The sequence below is a fragment of the Carassius gibelio genome, chromosome B17, assembly GCF_023724105.1.
Source record: "Carassius gibelio isolate Cgi1373 ecotype wild population from Czech Republic chromosome B17, carGib1.2-hapl.c, whole genome shotgun sequence".
In the NCBI taxonomy this organism is placed as follows: domain Eukaryota; kingdom Metazoa; phylum Chordata; class Actinopteri; order Cypriniformes; family Cyprinidae; genus Carassius; species Carassius gibelio.
In genome coordinates this window covers 21,979,131-22,003,639 of record NC_068412.1, presented here as the reverse complement: position 1 = coordinate 22,003,639, position 24,509 = coordinate 21,979,131, and the positions used below count along the sequence as shown (strand labels likewise).

Here is a 24,509-nt window from a genome sequence, read left to right as displayed (position 1 = left end):
TATTGAAATTACTTACATCACTTAAAAACATAATTATAAATTAATTAATGTTATATTTAAAACCAAATTACTAAAAAAAGATTAAATAAAAGCTGATTCAAAAAATATTAAGTACTATAATAATATATAAATAACTAGTATAATAAGTAAAACTGCATTGGACCCCATTTATTTTTATTACTATAACACTGAGATTTTAAAATATCCACACTGTGGTGTATGAGAGATGAAGGTTAAACCTCAGCCTGAATTGTGCCTTAATTCTGTTTTCTTCTCTCCTTTCATGCCTATCTAAGCATTACATAAACCAAATGATTTTATATCCAAAACCAAAAATGTATAATATTTTAGGAGCTTTGTTGCCGTTTTTTCAGGACAGTGGGGTTAGGGTTGGAGGACTGCCTGGTACACAGTCATTTGTGGAATTGTGCTGCTTTGATCCAGCAGTACAGAGGGCATGACACCTTTTCTCACTCCTGAGAACATGAAAGGCTCTTTGAAAATGAAACAGCACTAGGAGGTGTTAACATGGCACAGGATCACACGCTGTGGGGGAGTTTTACTCCTACTGTGATTAAGTTTCACAAACACATACAAGAATGTGAGATATCTCTGCATTTTAATTCCCTTTAATTCTAAATTAGAGGAACCCTTAATGGCTCTGTGGTACCACGAGTGCAAGCCAAAGAAACCCTAGACTGCTGCCACATTTGAAATGTATGAGATATTTCATAGAAATAGTTATATTTTTGTATAATTAGACATGATAAGTGCGACGCTCTCTCTCTGTGGAAAAGGCTGCTAATAACAACAACTCAAAATAATTAATGAGAACAACCATGTGATTGCGAACATTCCCCTTTGTAATCCAGCAGTGTTGTGTGCAGTTGTTCTCTCCAGTGATAAATTGCTACGGGACGCCACTGCCGTCTCGCTAAAAACAAATATAGCTTTTTGCATGAAACCAAGTATTATTTGAGCCTCCAAAAAATAAATAAATAAAAAAAAATAATAATAAATGAAATTTCCTTATAAACACTACTGTGTTGTGCTTTACAGTGACAAATTGCTGTTTTGTCTTTTTTCTGAGAGAAAATTAACTGAGAGAAGGCAAAAAAATAAAAATAAAAAAAACCCTGAAGACAAGTTTTAGGGGCCTAATCCACTTACAGAAGTGTGTATATATGTCACTGCAATAGTTATCCAGTGTTGTTATTAGTGTTGTTATTGTTTACTAAAATTAAATTATGAAAAATTATTTTCGATAAATGAAATAAAGATGAGATTAAATAAAAATCAGGATAAACAGATAAAAATCTTAAAATGAATAATAATGACAAAAGGACATAACATAAAATTACTAAAACTAAACTTGAGTTAAAAATAAAATACAAATTGAAAATATAATAAATAAAAGCTTATTCTAAATATGAATAAAAACTATAAAATGTATTGGTCCCACTTTATATTAGGTGGCCTTAACTAATATGTACTTACATAAAAAAATAAGTACAATGTACTCATTGTATTCATATTGTATTGTAAAGCACTTTTGCTGCTGTTGAGGTGGGATGGGGTAAGGTTAGGGTGAGGGTTGGAGGTATGGGTAAGTTTAAGGGTGGGTTAAGGTTTAAAGTATGGTTCAACAGTGTAATTATAAATGTAATTACAGAAATTAAATACAGATGTAATTACATGTCGTTTTTTTTATATAAGTACAATGTAAAAACATGTATCTACACAATAAGTACATTGTACTACATAATTAATTAAAATGTAAGTACATAGTAGTTAAGGCCACTTAATATAAAGTGGGTCCAATGTATTTATTATCAAAAATATTTATTATAAAAAATATAGACCAATATTTTTTCATTCACACCGTGCAATCAATTTGGGAATGTGAAATAAATTAAAATCTACATCAAGCCTACTTTTTTAAATTATACGTGCATACCGAATATTGTTTCTTTCCAAAATACATTGCATTATGGAAGTAAAAAGGGAGTCAAAAAAGGCACAAAACGGGATACAGTTGGCATCATTTCCTCATTCCAAGCCAAGGTAAATGAGCACTAAAATATCTGAAAGAACTAAATATGTCACTCTGTCCACACACTTAATACACCTTTAACTTTGACAAGGAGAAATTTTGAAATTTAAAACACTCTACTCTGTCTAATTCTCCCTCTCCAGTCTCCCAGAGCACTCTTCCTACTTGGCTTGTATCTCAATCGAAAGAGTCTTTTTGCACATTATCTAACTCCAAACACATCCCCAAATAAGAAATGTGACTCCAGAGGATCGTCCCTCAGTAACTGAGGAGACAATGAAAGTGGGAACATTTATCCAACCATCCTTGGTGGTTTCATTTAATCGTGGGATTAGAAAGACAGCTCATATTGAAAGCTTATCTCTTTCCCCCTCTGGAGAGATTTATAAGGGCAAAAGATTTTGTTTTTGATACTAGTAATTGTATTTGGCTCATAGGATACACAAGTATCTATTTCGCACATTCGAACCCTGTCTTGAATCTTTTTTTGCGATAAAAGGTTCCTTCTTTGTCAAAAATGCAATCTTGTCTTTTTGTTTTGGAAGATAATTGTCTTCTTGCATTGCAGTCAAGCTGCCCGGCTCCATTCGCACTCAAAAAGAAGAAGGATTGCTTATCGTGAAATGTGTGTTGCTGACTACTATGGGACTCATCAGATTACAGAAGATGGTCAGGTCTTTGTAGATGTTATGTTGCTTCTGGGATGCTAAGTAACATTTCCTCCTTTATTAACGGGAGGTTTCTGAGAACTTCCGAACTGCCTTCTGGTAAGACATGCTCAAGGAAGAAAGAAAAACATTTGGTTATCTTATGTCATATGAAAAAAAAAGGATCATTTAAACTCATTCATATTAAAACAGGATTGCACAAATAAAAAGAGGATAAAGCAGACAGAGCATGTGGGGCTTTTTTACTCAACCTGTCCTCCAACCAATACGCTTGTATAGGTTGTTTGTCCAAATCTCTGAAATACGACCCATCAGAGCGTATACTACAATTGCGCCCCTTTTGGCAAAAGGTCGTTTCCATACTAATGTTTTGTACTCTTTTATTTGCCCTCTGGTTTGCGTTTCGTGTAGCTCAGTTAGTAGATTATTGCGTTATACCTTGATATGTAATCATGCTATCATGGGTTTGATCCCAGGGAATGGACGTGCACGAAAATGTATATGCTCAATAAATCATATTTTAGCATGATTTCTGTGAGGGTTAGGTTTAGGGGTGGGGTTAGGTGTGGTCATTCGAACGAATAAGCCACCTACAGTAGTAAAATATGTAGGAAATACCGTGAGATCGGTGTAAAACGCCCACACATTGCATTTAAATAAACGTGCGTTTTGATTGGTAATGACGTTATAAGTCAATTCATGACGACAGACGCAACGCGATACTGTAATTATTTTTACGCCCGCTAGAGGGCGCTTAACTTTAAAACGTAAATATAGGTCGTAATAAATGCTTGTACAAACGACCTGTATGGTCGTTCTTTGTTGGAGGACAAGCTCTTTTTACTGAAACTTACTACATTAAGAAGAAGCAGACTTTAGAATCAGAACGAGAGAGGGGAGAAATCTCTATAATGCTTTAACAAAAGAAAGGATAGGCGACCTTAGAGAGGGGTTACAAAAAAAACTTGGATTTATAGTCAAAAACATAATGTACACCATCCAGACTTTAGCATTAAGGTGGCACGACATGTTATGCGTGCTTGAAGAACATGCTGATTTAAAAGTCACTGAACTGAAATGGTGTTCCTGACGCAAGGCACCATGGGACCCCAAAACATCATTTCTGAGCTTGCTTCAGCAACAACAGGGATGACACAGTATGGGGTAACCACATATGATTACACCTGTGAGCTCAATCTCTGCACATTCACACATAATATGGTGCTGTAACTGTCATTTATGAAAAAGATGAAGAATAATAAGAAAAAAAAACATGTAATGGATTCACACTTATCATAATCAAAAAGATTGGCAAATAATTTAAAATAAATAAAGTAGAGTAAAGAAGAGGAATATAAGTGTGTGTGTGTGTGTGTGTGTTTATGTTATAATATTCTATACTTTATAACTTAATTTCCAAATGAATTGTCCAGCCATCCATCTATCCATCTATCCATCAAATGATCTCTTTTGTAATCATAAACACACACACACACACACACACACACACACACACACACACACACACACACACACACACACACACACACAATTGTTTTAATTCGTTTTCCTACTTTAAGTAGATTTAAAGTAAGTTTTATTCAGTGTGTTGCCTTTTCTTTGTTGTAAAATTTACCAGCAATTTACCATTTCATTTCTGAATGAAAAATATTTCAAAGTAAATCTTATACTAGAATTTTACAGTGTGGAAATAAAAAATGCAGTTGTACAATATGAACTTATTCTATAAAAAAAAAAAAAAAAAAAAAAAAAGAATGTATATATATATATATATATATATATATATATATATATATATATATATATATATATATATATATATATATATATGAATAATTTAATTCACTGAACCATTGCACCATATTTGCATGTGGTATTTCAGCACAAAAAACACTATGTATTTTAAATGTATTTTTTTCTTCTTTTAAATTTACAATCCAGTCTAGCCAGAAAGCTGCACCAATATGAGATTGTGCTGTGCACATATTAATTAACTAATTTCTTCATTCATCATTCATCCTTCCATTTTTAATGAAAATTAAGCTTCTTTAGATTGTGCTTTATTACATATTAAATATAGTTATTTTAACTTTAAAGAAATACAAAGCAGATAAATAAATCTTGTCTCAGAATAGTACTTTTTAGCAGTGTAAATCAAGAGTATCATGGTGAATGAAGTGAACCTGGACTAACAGTTTTCAGCAGGGTGTGTGACAAAAGATGTGAAATGAGAGAACTGAATATCTCTACCAACCTCACTGATGGTACAAAAATGATACGGTGATTTGACTGAAGTATGGCGGTCTGAGCCCCTGTCAGTGCTATAGCAGAATGGCAGCGCCCATCGCATATAATCGTCTACCATTTTCCCCGCTGTCATTCGCTATTACCCAGCCTGGGTCCTGGAACTGCCAAAGCAGCCACAGGGACATCAAAAAGCCTCTGCACAGCCATAAAGAAAGAAGTCATCTTCTTCTTAACACACACACACACACACATAAAGATGCAGACAAGGACACACACCGTTGAGCCATCATATTGCGCACACGTGTGTCAAAAATGATATAACATCCCCTCCGTGTTCCTTGTCGTAACCCCTGTCCCACGAATACGCTTGTCTCTTGAACATAGCATCAAGCTGCCGTCTGATTGACACACTCTGACATTTCCTGCCAAACTGTAGGGGTGTGTGGGACAGTTCAGGGCTGCAGCCAGAGTGATAAAGATTTGGACTGATTCCATTTGCTTTTGCTATATTTTGGTAAGGAAAAGGCGATTTTTCCGTTTCCCTCACCGCTACCATGCAGGTTATTTTAATTCCTATTTTGGTTTAACCAAATAAAGTGGTGCCAGCATTACAACTGTATACTTTTGTAACTAACTAAATTAAGACATAACATTAAATATAAATTAAAAACAAATATAACTGTATCAGCACTATAATGTATTAAATCTAATTATACTATACTTTTTTTTTTAAATACTTTAATTATTACGGATAATTTCAGATGATAGCAATTTATAGTAAAAAATTTGATTGTATGTTAAATATGCTAAATATATGTAAAATGTTTACAAATGTGTAAATAAAAAGATTAAAATGAATAAAATAATATTATTAATTAATACCATATCAGCATGTAAAATTGTTAAATAAATTAATAAGGTAATGTAGATCTAAAAAAAAACAAACAAAAAAAAAACAGAAATTTGCATGAACATTTAAACACTAATATCAACAAATACTGCTAAATTTAAACATCCCCAATATCGGATGATACGTTTTGTGGTTGCCTCTTATATATAGGCTAAAATAAAAATATGAAAACGACAGCAGTACAGTCAGGCAGTTTGGAAGTTGCTCAAAATCACCATCTTCTACTTACCTCTGAATTAAACAGCTGCATTTTAATCAGAATCACTTTAAATTCTGTTCCAAAGGGTTAAAATAGATCTTGTGCAACACTCTTTGTGTTTGACTGCGGTTAGCATATCAGTGGCCACGTGAGATAATTCCTCACAAGACTTAGTGTCTGTGGTTTTCTAAATATAATGTCTTCTAGCTTGCAGTTGTTAGTCCAAGGTACAGTTCCTTGAAAAGAAGTTGCTTATCTGGCTCTTGCAGTGAGTTAGAAAACTACATTTCCACTCCGTAAGTCCATTATATGGTAAAGTGAAGGGAACGAGAGAAGATTGTGCTGATTTTCAACTCCAGATTGCCAGCTACAGCCTAAATAATAGACGCCGTTGAATTTCCCTTCAGCATCTCCTGGAAAAATCCAAGCAAATCCAGTCAAAAAAGCACACCTTGCCTACAACCGATGAGGAATACAAGCAAAAGAAGTACATCTTATGCTTACTCATATTTGTTAGCCGTTACCGGAGGGTGTGTGAATTGTATTAGGACATGTGGCGGCACTAGGCACGGTATTTCTAGTAAAGTGAATAGACAAGCGCAGCACAATTTACTCTTAAAGTAAAGTTCTCTGAGTATTCTGCACATGGCCTCGGGTTATGTTGTAATGACAGTCATAAACTTTAGGTGACCACTCTTGTGGCCCAGTAGACATCTCTGCTTGACCTCTTGGGACTCGTGGGAGATAAATAGGCAGTGTGCTTGAAAGATGCAACAAGCTAACTTGCCCTCGCTATTTGTAAGTGCATAGCGCAGCAAGGTATGGTGTAATAACTTGGCAAAAACACAGCTCTGGAACCGATGTGGCAGAACCATTAGGCATTAGTTCTTTGATGCATTAAGAAAATAAAGCACAGATGTTGAACACAGTTCAGCGCTCTCCATGGGTCTTCAAGAACCTGCTTCATTTAGCCTGCAAATTAAACAAAAGAGAGCATGGCAGCGCACCAAAAACTCACAATATCACTTGAGAACTGCAGCTCCGTCAAAGAGACCAAATATATTTCTTCATCAACCTCCTGACAAGATCGAATTGAGAAATCAAACATTACAAGGAAATCAGTGCCAAAGCAAAGAGCAGCCTGCCATGAGGGGACATCTGTCTTGAAGCGTAATCATATTCTATTCGCAGGTGGCCATCTGAATATATAAATATTTTATTATCATGTTGAAACTTTGGCAGAGAAAGTAAATTTTGCTGACATTTATATAGAAGTGTTACACCACCATGCCACCTATAAATCTCAGTGATATATTTCCCCAGCTCTTATGTGAGTCTGCTGCAAATGCCCATGTTGGCAAAAATGAAACTTTAGACCTAAAAACAGGCAGGCGCTGACTTCTGTATAATGCATCCATATGAACAGCACCGCGACACGGTGCTGCATATATTTGTCATGCCTAATATCATTCATACAAATGGCAGACTGATAAATGGGTGCATTAGTAGAGTTGGCCACATAAAATGGGTTTATTCAGCGCCGACAGGAACACAAACTGATGCCCTTAGATGCTCAAACAGAAAAAAATGGACACATTGGTGTAATGAGCAAGACAAATTACTCTACACTGGATTTGCATGGGCATGTTCCTTAAAAAATTATACAAAAGTTTGCATCGTTTAGAATTTCTTATAATTTTGCTCAGTAGCGATAATGCTCAACAAAGCGTGTCTCTTGTGTGTGACCCAGCTGAGGAAACAAGTGGAGGAAGTTCGCGTTGTACAATCTCTCCTTAATACTCTCACAAAATGAACTGTACTCCATGTACACGCATTACAGAAAAGATCCAACTGATAGCGCATTACTCTAATGCTATCCAAGTAAATCACTGAGACGGCTTCCCTTTCAATGATTTTTGTACTAATCTTGATTTTTATATATGAAGTCATGACAACCTTAGAGGTTTCAGACTTCTCGACTTTCCCCAATTTATCCAATCATGCTAAATGGAGTAAAATGTGAGCTTAGAGGAACTGACTGTGTCATGATTTCCCCCCTTTGCTCTTGCTTTTAACTGAGAAGAGATGTAAAACTAGATATGGTAGGAAAATGGAAAAACGAAAATCTTTTTTATTAAGAAACCGCCTGAGGGGAAGGAACCAGGTTGGATATCATTAAACTATGGCATCAAGTTGAACTTGAAAAAAACAGTGAGACAATATTATCACAGCCATTTAGAAGATATTTAATATTTAATATTCATTTATATCTATTTGTTTTTTACACTGTAAAGTGTGATGCTGCAGATATTCATAAACTCAGATTTATGTTACAGTTAAAATGTTTGGGTTGGCTGCATTTAAATCAGTAATATTATAAAAAAAAGTAACTGTTTGCTATTTTAAAATATTTTAAAATGTAACTTGGTAAAGCAGCCATTACAGTATTCAGTGTCACGTAATGCTTCATGGATCATTCTAATATGCTTATTTTCTGCTCAAGAAACATATCTTATTATTATCAATGTTGAAAACAGTTGTGCTGCTTAATATTCAAAAGTTCAAAACAACAGCTTTAAAAAAAAAATAAAAAAAAATAAATGAAAAAATTAAATAGTACTATTTTGTGACATTAATAAATACCTTTACTGTCCCCTTTTGATGAATTTAATGCATCCTTGTCAAATAAAAGTATTACATAAAAAAAATAAAAAAATAATCAAAATCTTGATGATCCCAACCATTTGAACGCTATTGTAGATGTAAGAGATATACACAGCTGATGTGACATGCTGAAATATAATGTTTGGAAGTTGCAGTCTTTCCCTTTTCATTAGATAAGAGCTGTATTTGCATGCCTGGGAAATAGCAGCCTGAGGTGTTATTAAGATGGCTGCAGACTGAACTAACTTGCCTTCAAGGGATGTTGCTGGTACATTATTTTCCTTTTACTCTTTAACTAATTTCTTAGAAGTAATAAAAAATAAAACAGCCAAAACATAAAAAGAGATTTAATTCCTTTTACTCTTTAACTAATTTCTTAGAAGTAATAAAAAATAAAACAGCAAAAACATAAAAATATAATACAAGATAAAACAAACAAACAAACAAACAAAACTACTGTATACTACCGTTCAGAACTTTGGGGTCATTGCAAATACATTAATACCTTTATTCATCAAGGATGCATTAAAATTATCCAAAGTGACCTTTTATTTATTTATATTTTTAGAAAGTTTCTATATTAATTACTTGCCGTTTTTTCATACGTTCAACTCATTTAAAAATCCTGAAAAAATATATACACAAAATGATAAGAAATGTTTCTTTAGCATTAAATCTGCAAATTAGAATGATTTCCGAAGGAACATGGGACACTGAAGACTGGAGTAATGATGCTGAATATTCAGCTTTGCCATCACAGGAATAAATAACTAATTAAAATATATTGAAAAAAATAATAATAATGAAAATGAGAAATAAAATTAAAAAGTAAATTCATCCGCTACTTCCACACCACTTCCAATGCTTTCAACAGAAACCCACACAGCAGTGCGGCAAAACAAAATGCCATTATTTTCCAGAAAAAAAATCTAATTGACAATTAAATCCAATTTAGAAAAATAGGAGAGGCTACAAATGTACTGTTTGTTGGTATTGTTGTGACTGAGGCTCACAGGATGTTGCTAAATGAAAGTACACTGCACAGTCACTGGGGAGACAAAGTGACTTTAGAAATAGCTCGAAAGCAGTTGCTGTCCAGTTCTGTGCGTTGTCCATACATCTTCTTGATGTCATAAGCCAAAGGTTGAAGCGGTCGGTGAGAGGTCTTACCTGAGGGGAAGTGCTCATTGATGGCCCAGTTGTCCACCTGAAGTGTAGCATTGCCCCCATTTCGGGTGAAGCGCACTACATGGTACTTGCCGTCATTTACAGCGGTGCTGCTCTCCTGAACAGTGATGTCAGACGTTCCGATGTTGAATGTGACTCCAATTTTGCCTTGCTCCTGAAAAAAGATGAGAAACATCAGTTTTGTCCACAACATCTACATTAACAACAAACATATGGGATGAAATCAGGTAAATTTTGTGACGCTTGCCATTCAGTTTCACCTTTTGTATTTTTCCTGTATTTGCCTTAGTGAAGAGATGCATTTATTCTGTGTTGATTAATTTTTTTACGACGCAGTTGCCCTTGAAATCTGTCACCTCTTGCTTTGCTTTTGTTCTAGCAGGATCCTGAATAATCTATTAGCATTAGTGACCCCTGATAAACTTGTCTGCTTGATGAGAAGTATTCATCAGCCATTAGCACCCCCCCGTCTTTGGAGGTGAAGAATCTGGCTCATTGATTTACATAATGCAGTGAAAGTGGACTAAATCAATAGCATTAGCTAAAACAGAGAAAGAGATAAGAATGATTAATGGAACAGGAAGGTGTGCAGTGTTTGTCCTCATGGATCCAAGAGGCTGTGTGCAAATGTAGCTGCAAAGATTCCCACTATAAATTAATTAGCACAGCCTCAATGAGCATCGGTGGAGCAGGAAGCATTGAGGAAATGTTTCATCCATCGTCAATGTCATGCATTAACTATGTGTTTTGAAAGTGTTTGCTGGAAACCAGCCTAAGTTGGTTTGGATTTTGGACCCTTGTCAATTGACCGTCTCAGACCATCTAAATAAGCATTTTTTTTTCTTTTCTCTGCAACCGTTTCATCCTCTCTAGCGTACTTTCTCTACCCCCCTCCTGAGCCCTGTGGGTTGCATGGATATATTTTATGGTTATGTTAAACCGAATCTGGTGTTGTTCTTATCTCTTGCAGCATGGAAAATGACAACAGATGATAAATTGTATCAAGGGGGATGTTTATCAACACAGAGTGCATTTATCAAGGAAAAAATCTCCCTGAGAGAAATCTGGGCCAGTTCTCTCAAGTTCATTTGGAAGACTTTCCCTAAGACTGGAATGCTGTGCATATTCTTCTGGTTTATGTCTTTAATTAACCCTAATGTTTTATTGATATTGACTTGATATTTTATTGATATCGATATTGATTTACTGATTTCATGTTTGGTATGCCAGGGAACCCAATCATGTCCACTACACTATTTTATTTTATTTAACAAAGATGCATTACATTAAAGAAAGCAACAGTAGAATATTTTAAATATTACAAACAAATGTGTATTTCAAAAAGATGCTATGCTTTTTACCTTCTATTAAACAAACAATCATGAAATGCATAATAATTTTCAACTATCTTCATAATAACAGTTCTCAAACACAATATTAAGAAATGTTTCAAAACCACCATATGAGAATGCTTTCTGAAGGATCATGTGACAATAATGACTGGAGTAGTTGCAATTTAGGTTCGCCATCACAGGAATGAACTATTATTTATAACACATTACAGATTTGAAATTGTAATAATATTTCACAGTATAACTGTTTACTGTATTTTCGAACAAATAAAGGCTGCCTAAATAATGTGTAGTTTTTTGTTTGTTTTACCTATTAAGAAAATATATTAGATAAATTATGTACATTTGCTTATTCAGAATTCAAGATTATATGTAATGATAATTACATATAAAAATACTGCACCTCACTGTTCAGAGTCATAAACTATGAGTGGAACATTATACAACACTGTTTAAGTCAAATATAATTTGAATAATGCCTCACAAGATATCTAATTTAATTACACACCATCTTGCTTTTTTTAATTATATAAAATGTACATGTTAAATTGACATCCATAATAATTACTATTACAAATAATTGTTTTCTTTATGTTCCACTTCATTCAATGCCTCCTTTAACTATAGTAAATGGCCTAATGGAGCTTATGGCTATATTATGTGCATTTATTTATTTATGTATTCAATGCATAGATATGCATAAGCTTGTCAATGTGTGGTATAGTCTTAATGAAGTGTTTGTGTTCAATGATACTTCAAGTCCATTGAGACCGTCTTTATAGAGGAAGGAGGATTATACATTACTATGTAACCCAGCCTTTCTTTCTGCATGAAAAGCTACAGAAAACGTATCTCTGCCCTCTTATAAAACATTAATGAGTTGAAAATGAGTCAAAACACATAAAGAGCACTTTGCCAAATCTGTTTCCACAGACTTACACATACATACACACAGTGCTATGAAATATCTAACCGCCCTGTTACTTTTCACTTTGTGAAGCCTCTTGCTGCTGTATTACTTGTTTGATCACAGAAACACTCTTTTACATTTAGCATCAAAGAGTTTATGTGTCTCTCTCTTGCACTCTCTTTCATATATCCATCTCACCCCCCTTCCAAGTTCCAATTCCAATACTGCAATGCCTTAGTATCCAGGAGGGTAAAAGGACAAATAAACTCTTGGTTTATGAGCAAGTGATACATGAAAGGAAATAGTCTGTCACACACACACACACACACTATATTGAGCATCGTGTCAGCGCTGCATACAGGAAGAGGGAGCGCATACAGAACAAAATCGGTGCAATTTTTCTATTATGGGTCCATGACAAATAAAGATGGTCAAGATCAATGAAAAGAAGACGTTATCTTTTCATTCATGTTGGTTTCTAACTCTTTCTTTTTTAAAGAAAGAAAAAGAAAGAAATACATTTAAGTAATAAATATGTAGATTAGTATCACCATCAAGTTACAAACCCTTTCCTTGGGTTGAATGCACTTCATCATTATTTTCAAAAAATGATTCAAGGTAAAAACAAATACTTTTTTTAATGATCTTGAATCAATATTATGATAATGTATAAGTTTTTTTTTTTCTCTCTGGTTACTCAATTTCACCTGAAATAACCAATAAAAAAAAAAAAAAAAAAAAATGTATGTTTGTGTGTGTGTGTGTGTATATGTATATATATTATGCTAATATAATTTTTTTTCCTTCTAAAAAAGGCTGGTTTTATTTTAATCATTTTATAAGAATTCCAGAACTTATTACTTTAATACCATTTCAAAACCTCTTACAATTTTTTATTTAATACATTTCAATAATCCTGAAATTTAAATACAAGGCTGAATGCTACTTAATACTTTTGGATGATGCTTTTAGGACATTATTGAAAAGTACCCAGCAACATATACAACTCTGCTGCAGACACAGTCTAAAATGATTTGCACACCAAATTACACATTTTGTATTTGAATTGGAATAAGACATGGAGGAAAAAATAAATACTGATTGCCAGAATGAGTTTGAAACAATGGGACACATAATGATTTTACAAGCAGAAAATTTAGACAAAAAAATAAAAATAGAAAGCCTGTTCCTTTTGCAAACACAGTGCAAACAATCAAGGCTTATTAAATCTTTATATTAAAAGTATATAAACAAACCCCACAAATCTGGAACCATTAAGAGATCAAATTTATTCATTATTCATCATTTCATCAGACGTTGTCTCTATGTTGGATAATGATCCATTAAAGTTATGGTGTGTTTACGGCAGCAGTCTCTACTGCTAAAACCCTTTCATAATTGAATCTCTCTTTTATTCCATGGGCCACTTCATTTGTTATGTTGTTAACCTCCATCAAATTATTATAATGCGCCATTTTGATATGCCTTTCAGGATAAACTAAACATCAAAAAATTGGAAGTAATACACCAACAGCAGTAGGAACAAAGCCAGTGTGGCCTTTTTTGTATTCTGCGACATGCTCCTCTGAAAGCCAGACAGTTAGAGTCCTGCTCCAGAATGCAAACTCCAATCATTAGAGTCATCAATTGTGCTGTTGTGGCTCTCCTCTGCTGTGTGAGGAGCAAAGAGGTTTGCCCCACTGTATCACCTGGACAAATTGATAAGTGGCTAAGAGATGAACCTTCTCTCCCTGTGAGTGCCCTTCTGTGGAGAGCTGATAAGGAAAGATGCTTCTCAATTGGTAGTAAAGAGAAAATGGAAGTGACAGTTTTTCGTAGCTGATTGTTTCATCAATATAAGAGTCGATATTTTCAAGTCTGCCGCTAAATAGCGCGGAATGTTTTTCGGAACAACTTCATTACTTTTGGTTTAATCTGTGTCTCACGGCGTGTCATTAAGCAAGTGCAAAATGAATAAGAAATAGCTGTGGGATACATTTAATGGAAAATTAGCAAGTAAACAAAATGGACGCGCAATTGCAACACTGCATATGTTTTAGAGTGTTAGTTGAGAAAACAATATGGGTTTGATTATTTGACACGTTTGCCTTAGATTATGGAGAACGTGAGGAATCGTGTTTATGATGTTGTGTTTAGCGCACTAATTAGACCAGCATGGAGGGCTGAAGATTCAGCAGCTTGACACTTGCAAACGCCTTATTAAACAGAATGAAAGCTTACTCATAACCACGAGATCTAAAAATGCCTTTAAACAACCCAACCATCATCCAGTCGAGGAACTGAACTCAAATAAACCGACGACAATTAGTCCTTCAAGTCACTCATTGCTACTTAAACTACCGACAGAAGATTTTCAATTTCCCACAGCCTTTCAATTAGGTTTGCTGATACAGGCGAAATCTCGAGGGAGCCTGGTGTCCATGGGACATCTGCGTTGAAGAGCTGCTGTGTTTCCAGAGTAGTTTATGGAGATATCAAACATGTTGATGAGGCAGAAAGCACTCTTTAATTCACTGCTAGCTGCTGATTTGGCTGCCAAGGCTATCGGGTCCACAAAACACAGACAGCTGCCAGACAATACTTAATCTACCCAGAACTTGCTACATCGACACTCTTATATGGCAAACGGAAAACAACATGGGGCGAGAACCATTATGAAACAACTTTGCTGACGGTAAACAGAGTCAAAGTTTCTTTCAAAAGTACAAACACACAACTGAAAAGGTAAATTGCACGGTGAGTTTGAGACTGAACGGCCTTCAGTGGTTTATATCACAGTGTGTTTCAAGGACAGCGCTGCTCTGTTTTCTTGCTTTTTAAAGCAAAAAAATAAAAATAAAAAAATGATGAAGGTCCTAAACACTTGGATGTGAAACACATTCAGATAATGATTTATGGTCTACAGGTAACAACCCAAAGAGTACAATGCAAAGCACTTTACAACACCGTCTAGTAGAATTTTTCATCTTTCCATTGCACACAGACCTTGAGTGTATAAATATAAATATACAGGACATATAAAAGATTCTAAGCGAAGTCAAGAGGATCAGATGTTTCATAACTTAAAAAAAAAAACTAATAAAAGGAAGGCAGCTGCCTATCACACTGAGTTTAAGCTGTCATTGTGAGCAGAATATGAGTAGCCACATCCTCAGGGAGGTCACAAGACAAAGACATTTGTGTTTCATCTGCGTCGGATGCTGATCAGTCAAAATGTTATCTAAACAGCCCTCTGCGACATTATAAAGTACTCCACCTTGGGCCGACGTCCACTAGATGTTATTTACAAAGATCCGTTCTGCAGACCAAAGCAAAGCTGAGAGATGTGATTTTTTTTCCAATTTTCTAATTTGCTTTGTCAACAGAACCAGAAGGAGCTTATTTCAGGGCGAAGTGGGTTGCAAAACGTGCCGAAACGGCATGCACCACTGCTTCTTCTCTCCAGTGCAACTGGAAAACTGAAGGAGAAAGTCAAGCCGTCAAAAAATCATCTACACTCTGATGGTTCATTACACTTTATTGGTAATTAGATCACCATTACCCGGAGGGGGCTATCTGATTATGTGGGCTACATGTCGTTAAAACACAACTCATACTTCCTAGCCACTAATTCAAATCGCAAATGAAATAAAAAATATGCTAATGAGATGCAGAATGGGCATTTAGCTTAGAGCGTAAACTGACAGGATAACCATAAACTAGAATTTCCCCAAGAAAATTCTCAGAAACGAGTGGAACATCCTGATTCTGGAAGTTAAAAATCATATTCGTTTGCATATTTACCTGATCTCACCCTAACAAACAGAGGGGCGGTGTGATCAAGGGTTCAGGCTTTGGAGCCCGAATGGTGGGCTGAAAGTAATCCCACACTTTGGCGATGTTTGAGGCATAAAGCTTAGTTAGGCAGTTTCAGAGACAGTTGATTTTCAAAGCAGACATTTGCTCTAACCCCCGTCACCCCCAAGCAGTTGTTTCCATGGTTACTGCAGCTGCCACATTTCGCAAGTCATCATGTGAAACAACACAGAGTTTAATCTGACATGTTTCACTCACAAAAGACATCTGACATTTCTGAATGAACGCTATACATCATCTAGCAAACATGAATATGGTCAGATGAGTTTACAGCGATGTGCATGAAAAGATCACAATTTATGACTAATTTCTTTTGAACTTGAGTTTGCATGTGCACTGTATTTTGATGATATAATGAGTGTGTTTCCTTTCTAAAGGAAACTGATTCACAGTTGACCTGAATATAAAATTATTATTACCTTCATAAATTACAGAAATGGATAAACTGCAGGCAGGGTATTTATATCTTTTATGAAATGCATTAATTGTTTATCACAACCAAATATGCAGATTATAATGTTTTTAGCCTTTGGAAGAATGTGTATTTAACAATCAAACACACTTCTGAGTGTGTTTTGAATTAAATCTCTCTGACTTCACCCAGATAATTTACCGAAGTAACTCATTCATCGCAGATCCCTGCAGTCCATAATGATTTTCTGGACTAAACTGTGCTATCAGTGGCTTTTTACACATTTACACTAAATAGTGAATGTTCAGTCTTTTATAATGTAATATAATATATACATATATCATTTTGTATGGTCTCTGATCAGCTTCTCACTCAAAAGCGACGCTGGCACTGTGCCATAGTTTGTTCCACTGGACTTCATTTCAATTGTCATCATGTGAAGTCATTTAGGGCTGTCATTCTTCATTGGCTTGTCTGCAAACAAAACAGTCTTTAGGGATAAGAACTACTCAAAGTGATGTAGTGTTCATAAATTAGGGATGCAGTGATTTAGTTGGTGACAGAAGCATAAGACTACGCTAGGCTGGAGACAGAATTGTCTGACTTCACCTGTCTCTCTAACCAGGGCCGGGTTTCCCGATAACTACTGATCTTAGCGCTTAAGAACATTTTCTACGAGTAATTTTACGATTGTTCGTTATTGTTTCACATGCATTTCCCAACGATACATGTAAAGCAATCGCACGTAGCTGTGCTTTAAGTGCTACTTAGGAGTCGCTGTCCACTTGTCAAGTGCTGAAATGTCACCTTATAGAATGACTCTTATTTGTAGTAAACAGTCGTTTATTGACGTTAACCTAATGCTGCGTTCCATACAGACAACTTGGATATAATAAATATAATACAATACAATATTATATTATAATGTATAATATTATACTTTACATGATAATATATATTCTACTTTATATACAGTATAGAGAGAGAGAGTGAGAGAGATGTTATTTCCAGGTCCAATACACTTCTAATGATGCACTTAGGGCTTTACGATTACTCCAGAGGACCCATAGATCTACGATGACTTTCAAGTGCTACTTAAGTTACGATGCTTTTGGGAAACAGACCCTAATATTAAGATCAGTTGCACGATCGTTTTTACGGACTTCTTAGGCTTACGAAGCTTTTGGGAAACTCAGCCCAGGACTGTTAACCACCGAGTTAAGCACAAAAATGCTTTCACTTTTGTGAACTGCAAATGAAGCAGTTAAAAGTAGTAAAATAAATCTGATGATTAGAGAGCACCAGGTAGACTGACAGAGCTACTCAGTATGCAGATTTGCATACGATATTTGGAGTACATGCTGAAGTAATTAAAATGATTTGAAGCGCTTTACAAAAAGATTAGCAAACACTCATTAACACTTTGATAAGATGGACAGCTCTCTCCATTCAACAAGCCAAGAAGCATCGGCGAGTAATCCAAACAAACAGCTGGAAATCGCAAATTAGACAAAGTTTCTTTCTCATTAAAATTAACAAAGCTTTCCAGTATCACAATATCACTTTTACAACCTTAGAATTCATTTATAAATCACTCTAGTTTAAAGGAGCATATGAATTGACAAAGATGTGGTTTTTAGCAGTTGTTCAAAATGCAGCTTTCAAACTAAATACTGTATGGCTATAGCAACCCCAAGGTCATAGGTTTGATTCCCAGGGAACTGATAAAAATGTCTCCTTTGAATGCAATTTAAGTAGCTTTGGGTAAAGGTGCGTGCCAAATGCATAAATGTAAATGTGAAATGTCATTACGGCCCCTCATTATCACTTTTATACATAGGGGTAAAGCCAACCAAATTCCCACTCACCAACATAAAGCCGTTTAACTCAGCCGTGACCTGCTGGAATTCTCCAAGGTGCTTCACAGTCAGACTACCCTACGATCTTTAACTGCTTTCATCTCTCTTCTCTTTGACTTTGACACAATAACCTTAAAAGACAGATTTGTAGGTCTTCAGCTGCACCACGCTGGATCATACATTTCGCAACGCCTTTGGAGCGACTCCCTGAAAATCAATGATAGAGCCGGTCCACACCATTTCTTGATTATCAGCCATCCAAGTTTCCAGCAATCATAGAGAATCAAGGCTTTTTCTCTACAAAAGGAAAAGACTGAATAAAGCAGCCAGAGATTCGAAATCCAAGAAGGGAAGCCTCTGGACTTCAAGTGTCAAATATATCAGAAAGAAACTCTTCAGGTTTATCTGCAATAACTTTTTACTTTGCCTCAACCTGGCTGTCAAAGAATTCAAAAGTCCACTCAAGAAAAAAACTTGACATATAAAGCTGAAAACTAAAGGTATCCCTTTTTAGCCTAATTGTTGGTACATTTGAGTGGATAATACGTGTAGGTCATTTTAACCTGTCTGATGGCTACTAGGAATTGTTAGGTTGTTCTAAGACTGATTTCTCCTACTGTGGATTGTGGGAAATTTAGTTTCCAGAGCACTTAAAACTTTTTCCCCCACAGGTCTTAAAATCACAGCAGGACTCAAATCACATGCATTACCTCAGATATGAAAAGAAAAGGAAAAGACGTTCAGCAGTTTCACAGCATGCTGTAAACATGACTTTTTCCTCTGAGAACACTCAGCTGTAGTTATCTCAAATTATCCCTAGACAAAGCGACGCTTTGACTCTTTGAAACCCTACTTGTTCAGCAAATTTGATCATTTAATCACTGGACAGAACCATTTGGCACAGGACCAATCAAACTTTCCTCTTAACTACCAGCAGAAAGGATTTTATTGAGGTTCACAACCATTCAGAGAAAATCATTGTACCTTGCTGGCTGTGGCAATGAAACAGGCCCCTGTTTAGTTTTTTTGTTTTTAATTCAGAATGGAATTACTAAAATATTTTTTCTTAAATACAAAAAACAAAAAAAACAAATAAGCAAATGGAGTGGAATCACATGAATATTACAGTGCATTTTCAGCAGACACTGATGGATGCATAAAAAGTTGCCGATTGGTTTTGGGCTAAATCCTGCAGAGAAGTGTCAGGAAACAACGGTCTAGTGAATTGTTGAATATAATATGAATTTGATGCCCGCTGGCCACGAGCAACACTGCTGAAGCAGACGGGTGCACTTATCTATTTCTGTGAGGCATCTATAAATCAAAGCTGAATAAATCCCTCTGTAACTGCTTTTGTATTTACAGGACTGAAAAAGAAATATATATTGCCTTATGGCTGTGATTATGTTATATACCACTATGCAGCATTATTAGATCATTTTGAAATCATTTTTTTTCTGGAGAGAGCACTGATAAAACAAGCAGAGTTCATAACAGCAAAAATTAGGGGGAAAAAAACTCATATTCCTTTACATGTAAAAAAAGAATCCAATCCAGCGCTGCCCATATAGAAGAAAATGTAGGCCTAAATCAAAGATTTTAGTGTAATTAACTATTAATTCTATAAATTTGCATATAAAAAGCAACATTTATTATAGTGTATATTAATGCATAATTTAATGCATAAAAGTAATTTTCTTAAAAAGAAAAAAGGAAAAATAAATAGAAGTGATTCCAAACTTTTATTAGCAATTAACTGATTAACTGTGATTCATTAATTGGCAATGCATGTAATTAGCTTATATTGCCACGACATTTTTTTAAACATATTATTAAAAAAATGAAATAAAGCAACTTACACAAAAAGACAGGAAAGGGGGGTAAATGTTTTGTGTTTGATAAGGTTTTTATTTTTTTATTTTTTTTTTTTACACAGAAAAGCATGTGCTGTGGATAACACAGCTCCTCTCACCCCATCTGAAGGTACAGCTCGAGGGGGAGGTCACTCCAACTGAACACATTTCCTGTCTGATTTCTGTACAGACCCCGCTTACTGAATTGCAGGGGAGGCAGTCAGACAGACTGCAATTTTTCCTAGAACATACAATTACCATCTTCGTGAGGTGAAAGCAAAACGACACAATTAAGTACTTTTGGAAATAATACTTCGTCTAACCATCGAATGTGTTTCAGTAAATATAGAGGCTTACATGCAAGAAGAATAAAAAATCCAATAGAAATGGCCTCAGCGTACTGAGATGAGGCACCTGTGTCTTTCATATGTGCCATCAAGGAGATTGGCCAGTTTATTTAGCTGGAGCGATTTTGATTCCTCATAAATCTGCTCATTTTGCTTGACAGCATATGCTGTGAGGAAAGTGGGTCACGTAGAGAAGGTCTGGGCTGAGTGGCAAGCCTGTCACAGATTAAAACAAGTGGCTGGACAAAATAATGCAAATTCGTGCCCTGAGGCTGCCAGCTTTCTTTAATACGAGCTGAGGTTTTTTGTCAGTCCTTTGAGAATTGCCAGGATCGCTGGGGAAGCTTTCCTACCATTATCATTAGCTGGAATGCATTAACGTCAACTCTGTGCACTGTTTTCAGGTGGCCAGAGTAAAAGAGTGCATGTACCAATCAATGTCAAGGTTAATGAGACTAGTATAAAAAAATAAAAATACTGGGAACTCACTGAAATTCAACCCATTTTGAGCAAAACCCACGAGGAAACGTCAATTTCCACCTTGTTTATGTGTCTGAGTTGGCTAAACTGAACCCTGAGGATCAATGCATTCTGATCGGAATGACCTTCCAGGGCATCTGCATTTTTTATTCTCCATCTGCATTCACATAATGCTCTATTTCAGACATGGCTCGCATTCATCTGCTTTCAACTGCTGGCCAATTTAACGCAATTTCCAGATCAAAAATACCTTAGGGGGATTGTGTTACACTACTCTCATCCTCATCTCTTAGCCACGGCGGAGCCCGACAGTATGCTATCACAAATCCCAAATAGGGCATTAATTGTAAACTGACTTGCTTTAACTTTTAGATCTATTTGAATCTGTTTGAATATTGATGTTCTCTTCTGGTTTTTGATTTTGTTTTGTTTTTTAGCGCTGAGCATCTTTATAATATGAAGTGATATAAAGTAAAATAAAGTTCATAATATCTGTCACATGCTGAGAAAAAGTTATTAAATATAGACTTGCTACAGAATACATGTTTCAGGCGTATATGGAATATTGATTTTCTTCAGGAAAATGTGTTATAACAAAGAGTCAATCTATTATTGTTAACCATTTTGTATGTATATGAATTTATTTTTGCTGCCTTGTGTTAGAATTAAATTATGTTTTAGAACTTACAGTGTCAATAAAAACAAACTCATCAAAATAAGAAAAAAAATATGGAATGAAATGTACTGTATACAGTATGTGCATTACGTTCTTAGAATATACTAATTTATTTGATTAATATATAATGCAATCATGTATGCATATGTGGCAAAAGGCCGTGTCATTTCTGATAATAAGAGTGTGATTATTTATAGAGGTGGCCAGGTGAAGGTTTAAGCTTTAGGCCTGGAGTGTTTCGATTTTCAAACAACATTAGAAGGTAATATTAGACTCTGAAATATTGATCCATAACTCAGCAGTCTGAGAGATTAAAGCGGGATTCTTTTGATGAGGTTGACCGTGAAAACAGAAACTCAGAATGCATTTAGAACAGCCTCCTCTATGTCAAGTTCATTTATCTAGCTGGGCATTTTTACCACAATGACCACACATAGAGCAAAGGAGCTGATCAGAGCTGCCAAACCAGCTGTAAATCTTAAACTGCTGAATGTGGCAGGTAAACTAAAGAGCCATAGAAGAAAAGAAAAGGTGGAGAAAATAAAGCAGAAACATTGTGTTTCACCTGCATTCCTAAGCTACAGTTGGAATAAATCCATGCGTGATTGTGCTGCGATTAGCTCTATCGATGGATTATGGAAATAGGCTAAAAAAAAAAAAAATATATATATATATATATATATATATATATAAGCACATCTTCCTATGATTTTATCACTTCTGTTTCTAGCTTTTCAGCGAATAAACTGATATTTGAACATATACTGTTTCCAAGGTATTTTTTTCTTAGTGAAAGACATTAACAGAGGACCTGAAGACATGGTTTGCAAACATTCTTGTTTTATGCCACATTCAGGTAAGTATACATATAAATAAAAAATGTCAACATTAAACTCACAATAAGTATCTGCAAAATGCTGATATACATTTTTATATAATACGTTTTATTAAATATATTTTAAAATGATAAAATGTGTGGTAATATATATGGGTGTGTGTGATTCATTATTTAATTAGTTTGGTTTACTGATCAAATTATTTTCACACAAAACAAAAGCAGAAGACAACTCACTACAGAAATTGAATCTGAAAAAAGAAAAAGGAAAAAATCTGCTGAAGTTGGCTCTTTTCCTGTTTACTGTTTTCTCAGCAGTGAGCATCGGTATAATATAAAGTAAAATAGGCAATATAAAGGTCATAATATCTGTCACATGCTGAGTAAAAGATAAATACAAATATTAAATATAGACTTGCAACAGAAAAATAAATTGGTTGTATATTGAATATTTATAAGGAATAAGTATCCATACATACTGGAAATTTTGGAATCATCTTTATATATAATTAACAGTAATTAAATCTTAAATATATAACAAATACATTACATTGTGCTTAGCACTATTCATTAAATATATAAAAATGTATATAAAAAATATATAAAGAAGCAGTGATAAAGCCCAAAAGACTCAAATAAAACTACTTTCAAAATGAACCTGCTTTAAAATCAATAACTGTGTTTTCTTTCCGGACAAACAATCTGCAAAGCATTAGATTAAGATGCATTTTAATTGCAGTAAATGCAAACTTCAAGAAAACCTGATGGAAATACCCCTTCTGCAGCAAAATGTCAATAGCAAACCATTTTAGAAGATTGATGGTCCAAAACAGAAAACTAGTTGGGTGAAGACCTCAATAAATTACCCAGTTACCTGCAACAAATTCCTCTGTGGATTTCTACTGTATAAAAATGAACTAAATATTTGCATTTATAATATTTAAATGGAAAAAAGAGCTGCAGACCCCCACAACCAGAGCGTTCTGGTTAGGCACATTGCTTTTTCACGTCTTAAGAGTCTGTCAAAATGAAGTATATCCCCCCTCTCTCTTTGGTATAGAAACTGTGAACTCCGAGCAGCAAATGGAACAAGCTGGGTAATTGTGCTCACTTTTCTCACTCAGAATCGTTCTGCACTTTAAGGCTGAATGGAAGTGGAGTGGGATGCTTGTGGCAGGGGCCATTCAGCACAGGGAGGTTTGCAGGACTGAAAATCAACAGGCAATGTGTAGTTATGCTGCTCACTGATTAAAAGAGATCAACACCATTGATTTTCTGTACACTTAAATCATTCTCTCTTATAGGATTTCAGTCAACAGCTTTGGTGGCAAAGACTGCTGGTGTCGGAGCCATTTATCCTTTCCCTCTTCTGTCAATATGTGGAAAGGGCCCAGCGACGTAATTCAGTTAAAATGACTGGCCCATCATTGGACCATGTCATTTTAAGGCCCACTGTCTATTTGGCCAAAGTGCAAGTTTCTAAACCGAAAAGATATTGGCTAACATTATTTAAAATGGCAATAGCAAGCGTGTTTTCTTTGTATGAGGTGAGAAAGACCTTTAAAGCAAATAGAAACATCCCGTCCACTCGTGTAGCGGTAATACAACATGGGGGCACAAGCAATTTGTAGAAACGCTTCGTTTTTTATCCTAATTACACACTCACTTCCAGCTGTGCAGCTGGTGGAGGGAAGCTATTTGCTCTTAATGAGCATCCAACAGTCTTACAAAAAAATACATAATGCTATGCAGACGCTGCTGTTCGTATTAGGGAAGGAGCAAATTCCAAATGCATTTAACTTTAGTCATTCGAAACTTTCTTTAAGTGTTTAACTCTTAAGGAAGACACGGGAACAGAATGGCAATTTCAAATAAAAGTGTGATGAGTGTTACAATCAGCCAGAACAGCAGGGACATCTTCACCAGAGTCTCTCCTTGCCTCTTCCTCTCTCTCCAGCA

General features: G+C 35.2%; 1 protein-coding gene across 9 annotated transcripts in view; it reads right to left on the bottom strand.

Annotated features, from left to right (window-relative positions):
- The window catches only part of LOC127976077 (neurexin-3a), a 263,201-nt gene that overhangs the window by 45,507 nt on the left and 193,185 nt on the right, over window positions 1-24,509 (bottom strand). For all 9 annotated transcript variants that reach the window (XM_052580184.1, XM_052580185.1, XM_052580186.1 and 6 more), the window contains one exon: window positions 9,933-10,104. In XM_052580184.1, the coding sequence (XP_052436144.1) occupies window positions 9,933-10,104 (172 nt within the window). The remainder of the gene's footprint in view (window positions 1-9,932; window positions 10,105-24,509) is intronic.